This window comes from Engraulis encrasicolus, chromosome 18 (assembly GCF_034702125.1).
Source record: "Engraulis encrasicolus isolate BLACKSEA-1 chromosome 18, IST_EnEncr_1.0, whole genome shotgun sequence".
In the NCBI taxonomy this organism is placed as follows: Eukaryota; Metazoa; Chordata; class Actinopteri; order Clupeiformes; family Engraulidae; genus Engraulis; species Engraulis encrasicolus.
Window position 1 is genome coordinate 52,456,242 of NC_085874.1, and position 13,775 is coordinate 52,470,016.

A 13,775-nucleotide genomic window follows, 5' to 3' on the forward strand; every position below is an offset into this window, starting at 1 on the left:
GGGCGAAGTAGCTAGTCTGTTAGCAATGTTGCATAGTAAATACTATAAAAGTTGCTAACTCTTGTGTCTCGAACGTTAGCACACAAAGTAACTACTGCTTGGAGTAATGTGCACTCTGAAGTAGTGGTGACTTTGAAAGTGAGGCGCCTCCTATCCGTATCTCGACAATGAAGTTGAAGTACAGCTGGAGTAGATCCATTGAGTCCAGACATCACCTCAGCCACCCCAAGTAACACACAGCGCTAGTCTACTTCAGAGCGTGACTCCACCCATTAGCTAAACTTGTAGTACATATTTGACCACAAATGTGTCAATATCTTTTAATCCTGTGGTGCAAACGCGATGAAAATCAATCGACATGCACACAAAGTGATGATACAGCTGCGAGAGTGTTCAGAACACAAATTCACGTCATGTCATTTGTTCGTGAAAAAAAAAACGTCATATCCTTGGAATCTGATGAATCCCAGACTAATAATATACTTTTAGCTGTATACCGATTGAATTGCGTCTCATGTCGATGTGTAATTTGTGAGATATTTAGATAAGAAAGTATTGGTTACTCCCGGAAATGCACTGGCTTACGTGTCAACTACTTAAATTTTTTTGGCGCGAATTTCATTTCATAGCCTAGGGGTATTTACGCTTGCCTATCAATGGGATGACGCGAGCCACGCGGGTTCAAAACCAGCGTGCAGCATGTTGACAACAACTCGTGAAATCGTGTTTTGGACCCTACAGTGTAACACATTTTCCCTTGGCTGCACGTGTGTGTTGGTAATGCACAACATAAATTATCTATTTCTGCCAGATATTTCCAAAATTGTGGCACTGCAACCATGTGGATTCGAACCGGCGTGACTTCTGTTTTCCCATTGGGATGCAAGCGTGAATACCACTAGGCTATGTACTGAAATCCGCGCGAAAATTTTTTAGAGATATGACACTTCAACAGGCGATGTTTTGGGAGTAACCACACCTTTATTGTCCAAATATTTTACAAATTACACCTCGGAATGAAACGAAATCCAATCGGCATGCAGATAATACTGCATTATTGGTGCGGACGGTGTCAGATTGTAATGCCACGGCCGTGTTTTTTTCACAAAGAAATTACAAGGTGTGTTTTGGAGGAAACAGCAGAGTCACGGTGTCGTGACATCCAATCAAATGTGCTGGTGGTGGTTGTACACTATTGCTTTCTACTTCACGCACTGAATTTAGGAGGAAACAGCTGAATCATGACTCAGCAATCATGCTTATCTCTTGTTGCTTCTTTGGTCACGCACTGCAATGCCAAGAAAGTAAGTAGCGGTGTGGGCTCAGGAAAGTAGCCGCACTACTTTTGGCTTACTGTGGGAATGGTAAGGCTTCGAGAAATGCACGCAGTTCGCCTTGAAGTAAGTAGATAACTTTAAAGTACATCTGTAGTACAATGCTAACGTTCCAGAATCGCACCCCAGTCTTGTACAAAATTCAAAGTAATGCCATAATACGAACACTAGGTGGTGGTGTTCTATGTACTTTCAATGGGTGGTGTAGATTAAATTCAAAGAAATTCAAGGTAATGACACCACCTAGTGTTCATATTATGGCATTACTTTGAATTGAAATTCATTCAATTCGGAATTTCGTACAAGCCTGATACACACGCACACGCACACACACACAAACACACACACGCACACGCACACACATGAATGCACACCAGCTTACAAATACACAAAAAAGCTAATGTAGTTGTTGCAAAATAATATAATATAGTGAGTGTTTGTGCATCTATGCATGTCTGTCTGTGCGTCTGTGCATGTGTGTGTGTGTGTGTGTGTGTGTGTGTGTGTGCCTGTCTACACAGGTATCAAATGTGGAGAGAACTTGTTTTACGCCACCCATCAAACCTCTTGGGCTGAAGGCATCCAGACATGGTACAACGAGGTAAAAGACTACCGCTACGGTCACGGAGCCATCGGCAACGCTGTGGTTGGCCACTACACACAGGTGAACCCGCCTTTAAATGGTACGATTGGCCACTACACACAGGTGAACCCGCCTTTAAATGGTACGATTGGCCACTACACACAGGTGAACCCGCCTTAAAATGCTACGATTGGCCACTACACACAGGTGATCCCGGCTTTAAATGCTTGAAGCTCTGCTGTGATTGGTCATAAGCCCCATTCCGATGGGACTAGTTTAATGGGGGGACCTGGAGTAAAGTAATAATAATCGGGATATCTAGTCCCGTCTGAACGCGCCATGTCAGTAAAGATAGCGGAATATGTGGGGTAAACTTCACCGCGACTTCTACCTCCTGTAAAACCGTCCGGAGGAATTACCCTGGGTAATACTAATCCCGTCCGAATGCGACCCTATGTAAAGATGTCTGGTTTAGTGCACGAAACGCACAATATATCCAATCTCTCCGGGCTTGCAAACATCACAGCCTTGCAGTAAACCGTTAGTTTTGTTTTAGGGAGTTGTTCCAAGTTGTGTTCGCTGTCAAAATCAGACAGCATGGTCAAACGCACTCTCCAAATGAAAGAACATGCATGCAGACGCATTAGAATGGATTTTGATGGGTTAGTAAACCAACAGGCAATTATTAGAATTGTTCCACCGGACCAAATGCCTCCATGTATGCCCAATAATGTGCTCAAAAATCAATAATATATTGTGGAGTTGGCACACGCATGACGACAAGTGCAGTCACAGGTGCGTGATGAGTAACCCCTCCTACTTTCTGTTCGTTTACTGAGATATTTTAATCCAGTCAGAATCGGCCATTTCTTTTACCGACGTCCTGAGAAAAAAAATCACATTCCCCCACGTCCATACATGAAACTAGTCCCGTCAGAATAGTGCTATAGACACAGGAGAACCTGAACATGGCTAGAGAAATCATGCCTTATTCTGAATGCAAAGAAAACGGCTTGTTTGTATTTTTCTAAGCAACCTTCCCCTGGACTGTCTCAGCCTGGGGTTACTCTGGGTAGTGAACAGCTAGAAGTGGTCACTCATTCTAGACTCCAATCTTTCTTTTAAAAAACATATAAAAATGATAACAAAAAAAATAAAATTTAATCTCTACAACTTCAGGCACATAAGAGGTGCTATGTCAAATAGTGCTGCTCTGACATACTTGCATGCAATGATATTTTCTCACCTAAGCTATTGTATTACTAGCTGGACCATGGTGGGATCCACTACTCTCAAACCAGTGGAGAGTTTATTTAAATTTAGATAAAAAACCTCTTTCATACCACCATTGTAACATTTTAGGTAAGTACAACCTATTGAGTTTTGACAATTTCTGTAAATTCTCCTATAGCTGTCTTTTTATAAAACTTTGCATGGCCTGGCGCCACCTTGTTTACAGGATTTTATAAAATATCGTCAAACACGAGTAACTCGAGCAGTGGTCAATAAAGATGTAGAGATTCATTTCAAGTACACCTCTTTCAGTCAAAATGCATTATCTACTAAAGGCGGCATATTATGGAACTCTATTCCTCTGCATATAAGGGAATGTCCCTCTTTAGCCACCTTTAAGATGGAGTATAAAAAGTGGCTTCGAACATGTTCACACTGATGGTCTGAGCCTCTACACAGTGTACACGCACACACACACTCACAAAACACATGGCCCTATTTGGGACCTTTTTCTTTTCTCTTTTCCTTTTATTTACATGCACGCCTTTTGCTTCTGTAGTGGGTTTTATTTCTTTTGTTACTAACAGTCTATTGCTTGTAAACATCTAGCCTGCCTATTGGACACCAGATGGAAATTAGCCCTTGGGCTACAATCTAGCATATTTACATATATGTACATGTATGTATATGTTCATTAATGTGCAATGTCCTGAACAAATAAAGTAAAGTAAAATAAAGTATTTAAATGCTTGAAGTCTTGCTGTAAATGGCCTGTAGTCTTCTTTCTGCGCTAGCTGTAGGACTTGGTGTAACTTTATCTCCTGGGTATACCAGATGGCCTTCATGGCTAAAGGGCTGTGGGGTTTTTATAAATGTCAGACAGGCACTTTTGATCCGATGAGTTTTCTGCAGATTTTTATTACTGCCCCGACTGGAACAGGAGACATCTTCTTCAAGGTACAACATTGTGTTCCTTGTTACCCCTGGTAGAAAAAGCCTACTAGAGTCTCCTCTGCCCTTGGTTAAGTAGCCTGCCCAGCCAAATGGCCCTTTACAGATGCAAATTAGCCCGGCCCCACCTCAGCTGACAGAGGCAGCCAGTCGTCCCACAGACTAGCCCAAACTCAGATTGAAATACTTAACACAACTGGGAATGATATATATAGACACATACATATACATCTACATTCCTACATATACATGTACATAGAAAAATCTACATAAGAATCATATAAGAATAAAAAAAATTACCACAGGGCCCTGGAGCAAGTCAACTAGTATAGCCAGAGATATTAGAGACAGAGATACATCATTCTAGTTATTTTCCGGTATCCACTTTATGTCGGATGAACACCCCTTTTATGAGACCTTGGTTAGGAGACCTTCGGAGTCCTGGGGTTGAGAATAAATGGAGTCCCCTTTGCACTGAAGATTGCGGTAGCGCACTTCTTGTGCAAATACCTCAAACATAGAAGAAGGAGGGCTTCCTTAGGAGACCCAACTTGAGCACACTCTTTTGCATTGGGTGGGTCTGTTTTGAATCCACTTCATTACTCTTTGGTATAGCCCCATATTGCTCCAGATACCCTGCCTACATCACGACGCCAGGTGTTTCTTGGTGTGTAGACCATGTATAGCCCGCCTTCTTGTGGCATCACCACGCCAGGTGTTTCTTGGTCTAGCGGCCTATATACCTAAATGTATAATTTATACTGCAGTAGCTAATGCTTAAAATTCTAATGTAATGCAATGCTTTCAAGTGGCTAACACACGTTTTTAACCCACAGGTGGTGTGGTACAGGTCCAATCAAATCGGCTGTGCTATGGCCCACTGCCCCAACCTCCAATTTAAATACTTCTACGTCTGCCAGTACTGCCCCGCGTGAGTATATTTTTTTGCCATCTTTGCTCTGGGCACCAAGTCAAGTCGAGTCAAGTCAAGTCAAGTCAAGTCAAGTCAAGTCAAGTCAAGTCAAGTCGAGTCGAGTAGAGTCGAGTCGAGTCAAGTCAAGTTTACGTCAAGTGAAGTCAATTACGTTTCTTACTTTTCCATGCAGACATAGACATAGACTCTAGGTGTGGACATAGACAATTAGACATAGACAGTACACATACATTACACCTAGAGTACCTATATAGATACAATACCCTTACATACATATAAAGTGCAAGACAGGTCAACAGCAGACATACATAGAATATGTATTAAGAAGAGGTATTGTTGTGCATTTTCAGTTATGTCCAATTGTGATGATTCCACCTTCAACAGCTGGTATATCCCCGAAACGCAACGCTTCCAGTCCCCCATCATTCCTACCACTCCTGTCCACCTTTTCATAAAGGTATATGATAAATACAAAATAGAAAAGAAATATATGTAATATCTATACATAGAGCAATGACGTGCATAGGCTTAAAACCAAACGACTATTGTGAAAATGAAGCAAAAAATGGGGCAAATGGTAACACTGTTTTAATGATTCACTATTACAGTGGATATATCACATTAGGTACAGTGTAATAACCAGTGTAACAATATTTAATACCATGTAATACCAGTGTAACATAGCCTGATAAACCAGCCTAAATGTATTGGATGCTTTGATTTAAAATTTTCAGCGTCCAGCAGGTGGCGCTGGTTTACCAGGCTAAGTGTAACACCGTGTTTCAATTTTGTACTTACATCATGTATTTGTGAGTAAGTGGTATTACATGGTATTGCAAATTGTTACACTGGTATTACACTAGTATTACATGGTATTAAATATTGTTACACTGGTTACTACATTGTACCTAATATGGTAGATTCACTGAAATGGTGAACCATTAAAATAAGGTGTTACCGGGCAAATCAATCCAGTCAGAAGTTATGGGCCAAATAAACATTCCGCCATTTTGACAGTGTTGACCTCCAAACTCCAATCAGTTCCTGAACCTATTCAACAGTTCAAAGTTCCATGCACAGCTCCTAGGTGCTGGTAGATGCAGGAATGTTCAATATTTCAAAAGAAAGAAGTCTACCGCACACTTTCTTGACTTGACAGGTCATGAACCTACCCTAGAGCATTCACAGTCAATCTGGGACAAATCCAACCAACCGTTGAAAAGGACCTCATCATAAATCTCCCAATGCCCCCTGGACCTCATCATAAATCTCCCAATGCCCCCCTTGGTATTAAAAAAAATGATATAGACTACTGCCCCCCAATGGCAACTACTGTAAGTGTCAAGTTATTCTTTTATTAACAGGTTTGCAGGTAAGTATAACAGAGCGATCGTTCTTGACATCTCACCAGCACTTGACCTAAGACTCAACTGAACGTGAGGGACCGGAAGCCCCCTCTACATTCTATGGCTTTCACAATAAAAGGCATCACATTGCATTACACCACACTAAGCACCGCTTCCTCTCAGCTGCATCCTTCTCAACGTCCCCCTAGGGCTCCCCGACGTCCCAGGGGAGCTTTAGAGTCCCCGTTGAGAAAAACTACCGTAGCTCTTTCAGGTACCGGTAGTCATATTTATATAAAACAGGGGCATTTGAGGCACATCACCAAATCAATGTACAGTACTGTAGGTTATACCAGGGGTTTCATGAATTTAGAGTCCATTTATTTGAGAATTTAGAGTTCACTTACCTCTTTTGTAATATATGTTATGTCAGTGTATGTCTGCTGTTGCCCAGTCTTGCACTTTATATGTCAGGTACTTTAGGTGTAATGTAGGCCTATGTATACTGTCTAATATTCTATGTCCACACCTAGAGTCTAGAGTCTATGTCTGTCTGCATTGGAAAGTAAGAAACGTAATTTCAATTCTTTGTATGACCAGCATGTAAAGAAATTGACAATAAACTTGACTTGACTTGACTTGAGTACTTAAGTCTTTGCCGATATAGAGCACCTCTTGACTTGACTTGACTTGACTCGAGAAGCTGGTTAAACATATGGATGTTGATAGTGATGTGTCCTCTCCTTCATGTCCCAGGGGAAACGTCTTCTACGAGGGCCACAATGGCTTCGCCCACCCTTACAAGAAGGGCCCCGCGTGTGGTGACTGCCCCAAAGCCTGTGACAACGGCCTCTGCAGTGAGTACAGTATGTTGTATTAGGGGTGTAAATAAAATCGAAACGTATCGATGTATCGAAGTATCGAAGTATCGGCCGGCGATTTAATCGAATCGCATCGTATCGTGGAGCATTTTTAAGTATCGAAAAGAATCGAATCGCTGGCCCCTGTGCAATGCCCTAGCTCCATAACAGTAGTGGAAAAGTAATTGGAAAAAATCGAATCGAATCGCATCGCATCATGGGGAATTCTTAAGTATCGAAAATAATCGAATCCCTGCTTTAAGAAATCAATACCGTATCGTATCGTCATGAAGGCTGTGATTCACACGCCTAGTTTGTATTATGGTTGAAGCTGAGAAAAGCAAATAAATAAATCACCTCTTTGAACAAGTAACGCCAATCTGTGAATCTCTACTTCTACTGTATACAACTCTGGGGTGCATTTCTCAAAAGAGAAGTTGTTAGCCTGTTAGCAACTTCGGTAGTTGGCAATGGGAAAATGCATTGAAAACGACAAAGTAGCTAATGTAGTAAGCAACTTTGGTTTCGAGAAATCCACTACTGGAACATAGAGAGTCTACTTCTCATTAGTGCAATACAGCTCTGGAACATAGAGAGTCTACATATAGAACTCTGGAACATAGGGACTCTACTTCTCATTAGTGCAATACAACTCTGGAACATAGGGACTCTACAACTCTGGAACATAGGGACTCTACTGTGTACAATTCTGGAACATAGGGACTCTACAACTCTGGAACATAGGGACTCTACAATTCTGGAACATAGGGACTCTACAACTCTGGAACATAGGGACTCTACAACTCTGGAACATAGGGACTCTACTGTGTACAATTCTGGAACATAGGGACTCTACTGTATACAACTCTGGAACATAGGGACTCTACTTCTCATTAGTGCAATACAGCTCTGGAACATAGAGAGTCTACTTCCACTGTGCTGCAAAGGGAGTCTATGCCTTGAGTTTTGTATTTCGACTGACACTTGTGATTCTCCTGTGTCTGCAGCCAACCCCTGTCAGTACTTTGACAAGTGCTACCGATGCCCGGAGCTGGTGAAGAAGCGTGGATGCAATGGCAAGTTGGCCAACGTGTGCCCCGCCTCCTGCAAGTGCCACGGCTCTATCATCTAGAGACCAGGCGTCCCCCGTTACCATGACGACAAGGGCCCCCATCTACAGAGATATTCCAGCCAAGGCCCCCATCTAGACAGCCCTGGCAGGACCAGCAACAACTAATGATTTCTAAAACCACTATATAACAGCAGATGTTTCATATTGTAACAATGAATCAATGTAGACGTCCCCGACAAAATACAATAAAAACATCGATTAAATACCTTCTGGATTGTTTTTGGTCCCAAAGTACTTTCAAAGGGTTGATTTAACACTACAATGGTTCCAAAGTACTTTCTAAGGGTTGATTTAACACTACATGTGTTAGCGGCCATCCCAGGCAGAGTCGACATGAAGAGTGATTACTGCAACTGCTCCGCAAAAGCAGAGGTTTCACATTTTAATGATATTTTCAGTGCCACAGCTCAATCACACAGACCAGGGATGTCAAACTCAGGCCCGGGGGCCAAATCTGACCCGCCGAGTTATTCTATTTGGCCTGTGAGATCATTACAAATGTGTATTACAGTTAGCCCACATACACCATTAATATATAATGTATATGGCCAGCCCACTGGGTAAATGTCCTGTATGCCTTATGGCCAGCCCAGCCCTGTATGCCCTGTATGCCTTATGGCCAGCCCAGCCCACTGGGTAAAGCCTTGTATGCCTTATGGCCAGCCCAGCCCACTGGGTGAATGTCCTGTATGCCTTATGGCCAGTCCACTGGGTAAAGCCCTGTATGCCTTATGGCCAGTCCACTGGGTAAAGCCCTGTATGCCTTATGGCCAGTCCAGTCCACTGGGCAAATGCCCTGTATGCCTTATGGCCAGTCCAGTCCACTGGGTAAATGTCCTGTATGCCTTATGGCCAGTCCACTGGGTAAATGTCCTGTATGCCTTATGGCCAGTCCACTGGGTAAATGTCCTGTATGCCTTATGGCCAGTCCACTGGGTAAATGCCCTGTATGCCTTATGGCCAGTCCAGCCCTGTATGCCTTATGGCCAGTCCACTGGGTAAAGCCCTGTATGCCTTATGGGCAGTCTAGCCCTGTATGCCTTATGGCCAGTCCACTGGGTAAAGCCCTGTATGCCTTATGGCCAGTCCACTGGGTAAAGCCCTGTATGCCTTATGGTCAGTCCACTGGGTAAATGCCCTGTATGCCTTATGGCCAGTCCAGCCCTGTATGCCTTATGGTCAGTCCAGCCCTGCTTCTTATCATGTACGTACGCATATGTAAACCCTCAGTAGCTGTACCCAGATAAGGGGCCAAACGTGTTTCTCAGCGGACTTTCACAAGGAGTTTATCAGAGTGACAAATTCAAACGAGCTGGCATGTTGACTGTTCTTATGTCATTTGTGGCAGATTAGGCCTAAGTATAAAGCAATCGTATAACAGCTATGAAAATCTGTTACTAAAATCTGGCACCTGTTTCCATGTTGAGATGTGTTGTAGTGAAATACGTTAAAGGCTGCATATCCAAGCGTCTGACGTGGAGCTAGGACAACAATGTCATAGAAATGAAGAAATAAATAAATCTGCTGAAAACATCCTGATGAGATGTTATGGTGGCACAGCTGCTTTTCTCATTTAGGCGCCGTCAATCAGGAAAAATGTTTGATTACATTATATTATCAATTGTTGTGCTAACATATTGGTATGTAGTCTATAGTTGTTGCATGCATTACACTTCAAAATGAAAACATATTTCAAATGACAAAATATCCCATAAAGAGTCTTTAAAGGGACACTGTGCAGGAAATGGTCAAAAAAGGTACTGCAACTATGCTGCTCATTGAAACTGGGCTGCCTATTGCCACATTTGATCTTTTCATGAGAGTTAACTAAGTAATGAACTAATATTTTCTAGTATGGTCAAAATACAGTCATTTTTGCAGCTAAAAATGTCTATTTCACAGAAATTCAAAATGGCGGACCATGGAGAAGATCCCCCTTTGCATGTACGAAAAGCGCAATTTTTCAGTCATAATGAATACTTAGAATTTCATGGTGGTGGTAAGTATTCATGAAAAGGGTAACATCAGTGAATGGGCAGCATGAATTCTGGTAATAAACAACTAAACATCTTACACAGTGCACTTTTAAATACAAATAGTGGGATCCCCAAAACCATCATATTAAACTTCACAATCAGATAGGCTACATTTGGCATGTGATATTTGTATTGGTCATGCAGCAGACTTAGAACTACTTAAGTAGGAGAAACATTTCAAAAACCTAACGTATATGAGTGGTGGTGTATTGAAACAGCAAAGCCATATGTGCTCTAAAATAGTGTTGAATTCAACTGTGTAAGGCTTAATACAATGCTACAATGATTGAATTAACACAGTAATTGATTGGGACAGGGTTGTCATAACAGTGTTGAAATAACACCACACATTTTACTGTGCTCTTCCCAAGACACCAAAACTTTTTTATTTTTCCAACCAAATGTTGACCATTCTTGTGCCATTTGTTTCAGTAAAAGGCGTTCATTATATGTATAGAATATTTGAAGCTGATTTTACACAGAGACATGTACTGGCACTGCTTTTCTCCTTCAGGTAGCCTACTGTTAATCCGAAAAATGAATTTATTTTGGCCTATGACATTCAGTTGCATTATCAGAGTCATATAATTGTTAATTACATCACTTTCTTATATGAGACACCAAGGTCACTTACTGTCCATTGTCCATACACAGTAGGTCAGTAATCAAGGGCTGTAGCGAATGAAGCAGGTTTGATTCACCGCACTGGGGGGAAGTGAATGACAGGGGTAGCGTACGCCTTTAAACTGAGAACAATAAAACGAATACTGTATATGTACAGCATGTATAGATAGCGTCACAGTTAAATATGTACAAGTAACAATAATAATAAGTTTCCTTTATTACATGCTGGATTATGAGGTGTGGAGAAGGCAGTCATACCTTAATGATATGAGCATGACAGCAGCTTGGTGCCAGCTAGGCCCCTTTTCTACTTGTACTCTGATGTAGCTTACTCTCTCTGCCTGATGTAGCTTACTCTCTCTGCCTGATGTAGCTTACTCTCTCTGTAGCTTACTCTCTCTGCCTGATGTAGCTTACTCTCTCTGTAGCTTACTCTCTCTGCCTGATGTAGCTTACTCTCTCTGATGTAGCTTACTCTCTCTGATGTAGCTTACTCTCTCTACCTGATGTAGCTTACTCTCTCTGTAGCTTACTCTCTCTGTAGCTTACTCTCTCTGCCTGATGTAGCTTACTCTCTCTGTAGCTTACTCTCTCTGCCTGATGTAGCTTACTCTCTCTGCCTGATGTAGCTTACTCTCTCTGCCTGATGTAGCTTACTCTCTCTGTAGCTTACTCTCGCTGTAGCTTACTCTCTCTGACTGATGTAGCTTACTCTCTCTGCCTGATGTAGCTTACTCTCTCTGCCTGATGTAGCTTACTCTCTCTGGTGTAGCTTACTCTCTCTGTAGCTTACTCTCTCTGCCTGATGTAGCTTACTCTCTCTGTAGCTTACTCTCTCTGCCTGATGTAGCTTACTCTCTCTGTAGCTTACTCTCTCTGCCTGATGTAGCTTACTCTCTCTGTAGCTTACTCTCTCTGCCTGATGTAGCTTACTCTCTCTGTAGCTTACTCTCTCTGCCTGATGTAGCTTACTCTCTCTGTAGCTTACTCTCTCTGCCTGATGTAGCTTACTCTCTCTGTAGCTTACTCTCTCTGTAGCTTACTCTCTCTGCCTGATGTAGCTTACTCTCTCTGCCTGATGTAGCTTACTCTCTCTGCCTGATGTAGCTTACTCTCTCTGTAGCTTACTCTCTCTGCCTGATGTAGCTTACTCTCTCTGTAGCTTACTCTCTCTGCCTGATGTAGCTTACTCTCTCTGCCCATCTTGCACCCTGCGTAGCTTACTCTCTCTGCCCATCTTCTCATCTTTGTTACCAAAGGCATAAGCTACAGTAGCCTACAGTATAGACCTTGCTATTAAGACATGAACTATCACCATGCATAGCCTACCATTTTTGTTACCAAAGAGGTGAACTACTACCATGCATACTGTACCCTGCGCTACCTATTTGGCATCTTTCCATTTTGAGACGGCTGCCCCCTCACCTGCTGTACTGCCCTCTTGATAAGACTGTTGTCTTAGTGTAGTCTGTGCTACAGCCAACCCTGGCTGTGTTTGTAATGTAGCGTCACACCGACTGCGCCTTTCACTTGTAATCTTGTAATTTGCTGTCAGTAGCCCTTATCTGATTGTTTAACTATGTCCAAGGAAATGAAGTCAAGTGTCCAGAAACAAGCTTGAACATATTACACTCAAACAACGGGCACTCTCTCCATTAACACTATTAGTTTGAAAATTTGCCATCATTTTGACCAACTTCAGAAGTGCAGTCAAGCTGGCCTGAAAATGTACTGATTTACTTTACAGTGTGGGCGGTGGTGGCTCAGGTGCTAGAGGAGCCTGTTCAACAACCAGAAGGTTGAAGGTTCGAGCCCGCTCTGCCTGACCTCATCAATGTGTCCTAGTGCAAGATACTTGACTTGACTACTCCTGGTGGCTGCGTGGAACCCTGTGTGGCAGTCACTGCCACTGGTGTGTGAATGTGAGGCATGCAAGTTAAAGCGCTTTGAGTGCTAGAAGGAGTGGAAAGGTGCTATATAAATGCACTCTATTTGCCAGCCAATACCTCAAGGTCTGGGGTTTTTGTTTAACTTCACAATGCCACCCTACCCCCCACCCTAGACCCCTACCAGTTCGCATACCGAGCCAAGCGATCCACGGAGGATGCAATTTGCTCTGCCCTCCATCCAGCCCTCACCCACTTGGACAATAAAGACTCATATGTGAGAATGCTGTTCATTGACTTCAGTTCAGCATTCAATACCATAATACCACAACAAACTCATCAGAAAACTGGACAAACTAGGTTTCAGCACCTCCCTCTGCAAACTGGCTGCTGGACTTCTGATGCAAAGACCACAAGCAGTACGGGTAGGGAACAACACCTCGAGCACCCTGACCCTGAGCACGGGGCTCCGCAAGGTTGTGTTCTCAGCCCCTGCTGTTCACGCTGCTGACACACGACTGCACAACGACCCACAGCACTAACCAATCTAGTGAAGTTTGCGGATGATAAACACTGGTGGGCCTCATCACCAAGGGCGATGAGACTCACTACAGAGAAGAAGTAGACCTGCTGGCCAGATGGTGCAAAAGACAACAAACCTCCTGCTGAATGTCAACAAGACCAAGGAGATTGTTGTCAACTTCCAAAGGGTCCAAAAACAACTGCCACCACTGACCATCGACGTCGATGCTGTGGAGAGAGTGAGCAGCACCAAGTTCCTTGGAGTGCACATCAGCGACGACCTCTCTTGGACCACCAACACTACATCACTGGCGAAGAAGGCCCATCAGCTGTC

General features: G+C 42.9%; 1 protein-coding gene across 1 annotated transcript in view; it reads left to right on the forward strand.

Annotated features, from left to right (window-relative positions):
• The window catches only part of LOC134468306 (cysteine-rich venom protein Cau1-like), a 14,714-nt gene extending 6,226 nt beyond the window's left edge, over positions 1-8,488 (forward strand). The window contains exons 2-5 of the mRNA XM_063222247.1: positions 1,913-1,998; positions 4,938-5,032; positions 7,138-7,238; positions 8,249-8,488. Coding sequence (XP_063078317.1) covers positions 1,913-1,998; positions 4,938-5,032; positions 7,138-7,238; positions 8,249-8,373 — 407 coding nt within the window. The 3' untranslated portion in view covers positions 8,374-8,488. The remainder of the gene's footprint in view (positions 1-1,912; positions 1,999-4,937; positions 5,033-7,137; positions 7,239-8,248) is intronic.
• The last annotated feature ends 5,287 nt before the right edge of the window (positions 8,489-13,775 follow it).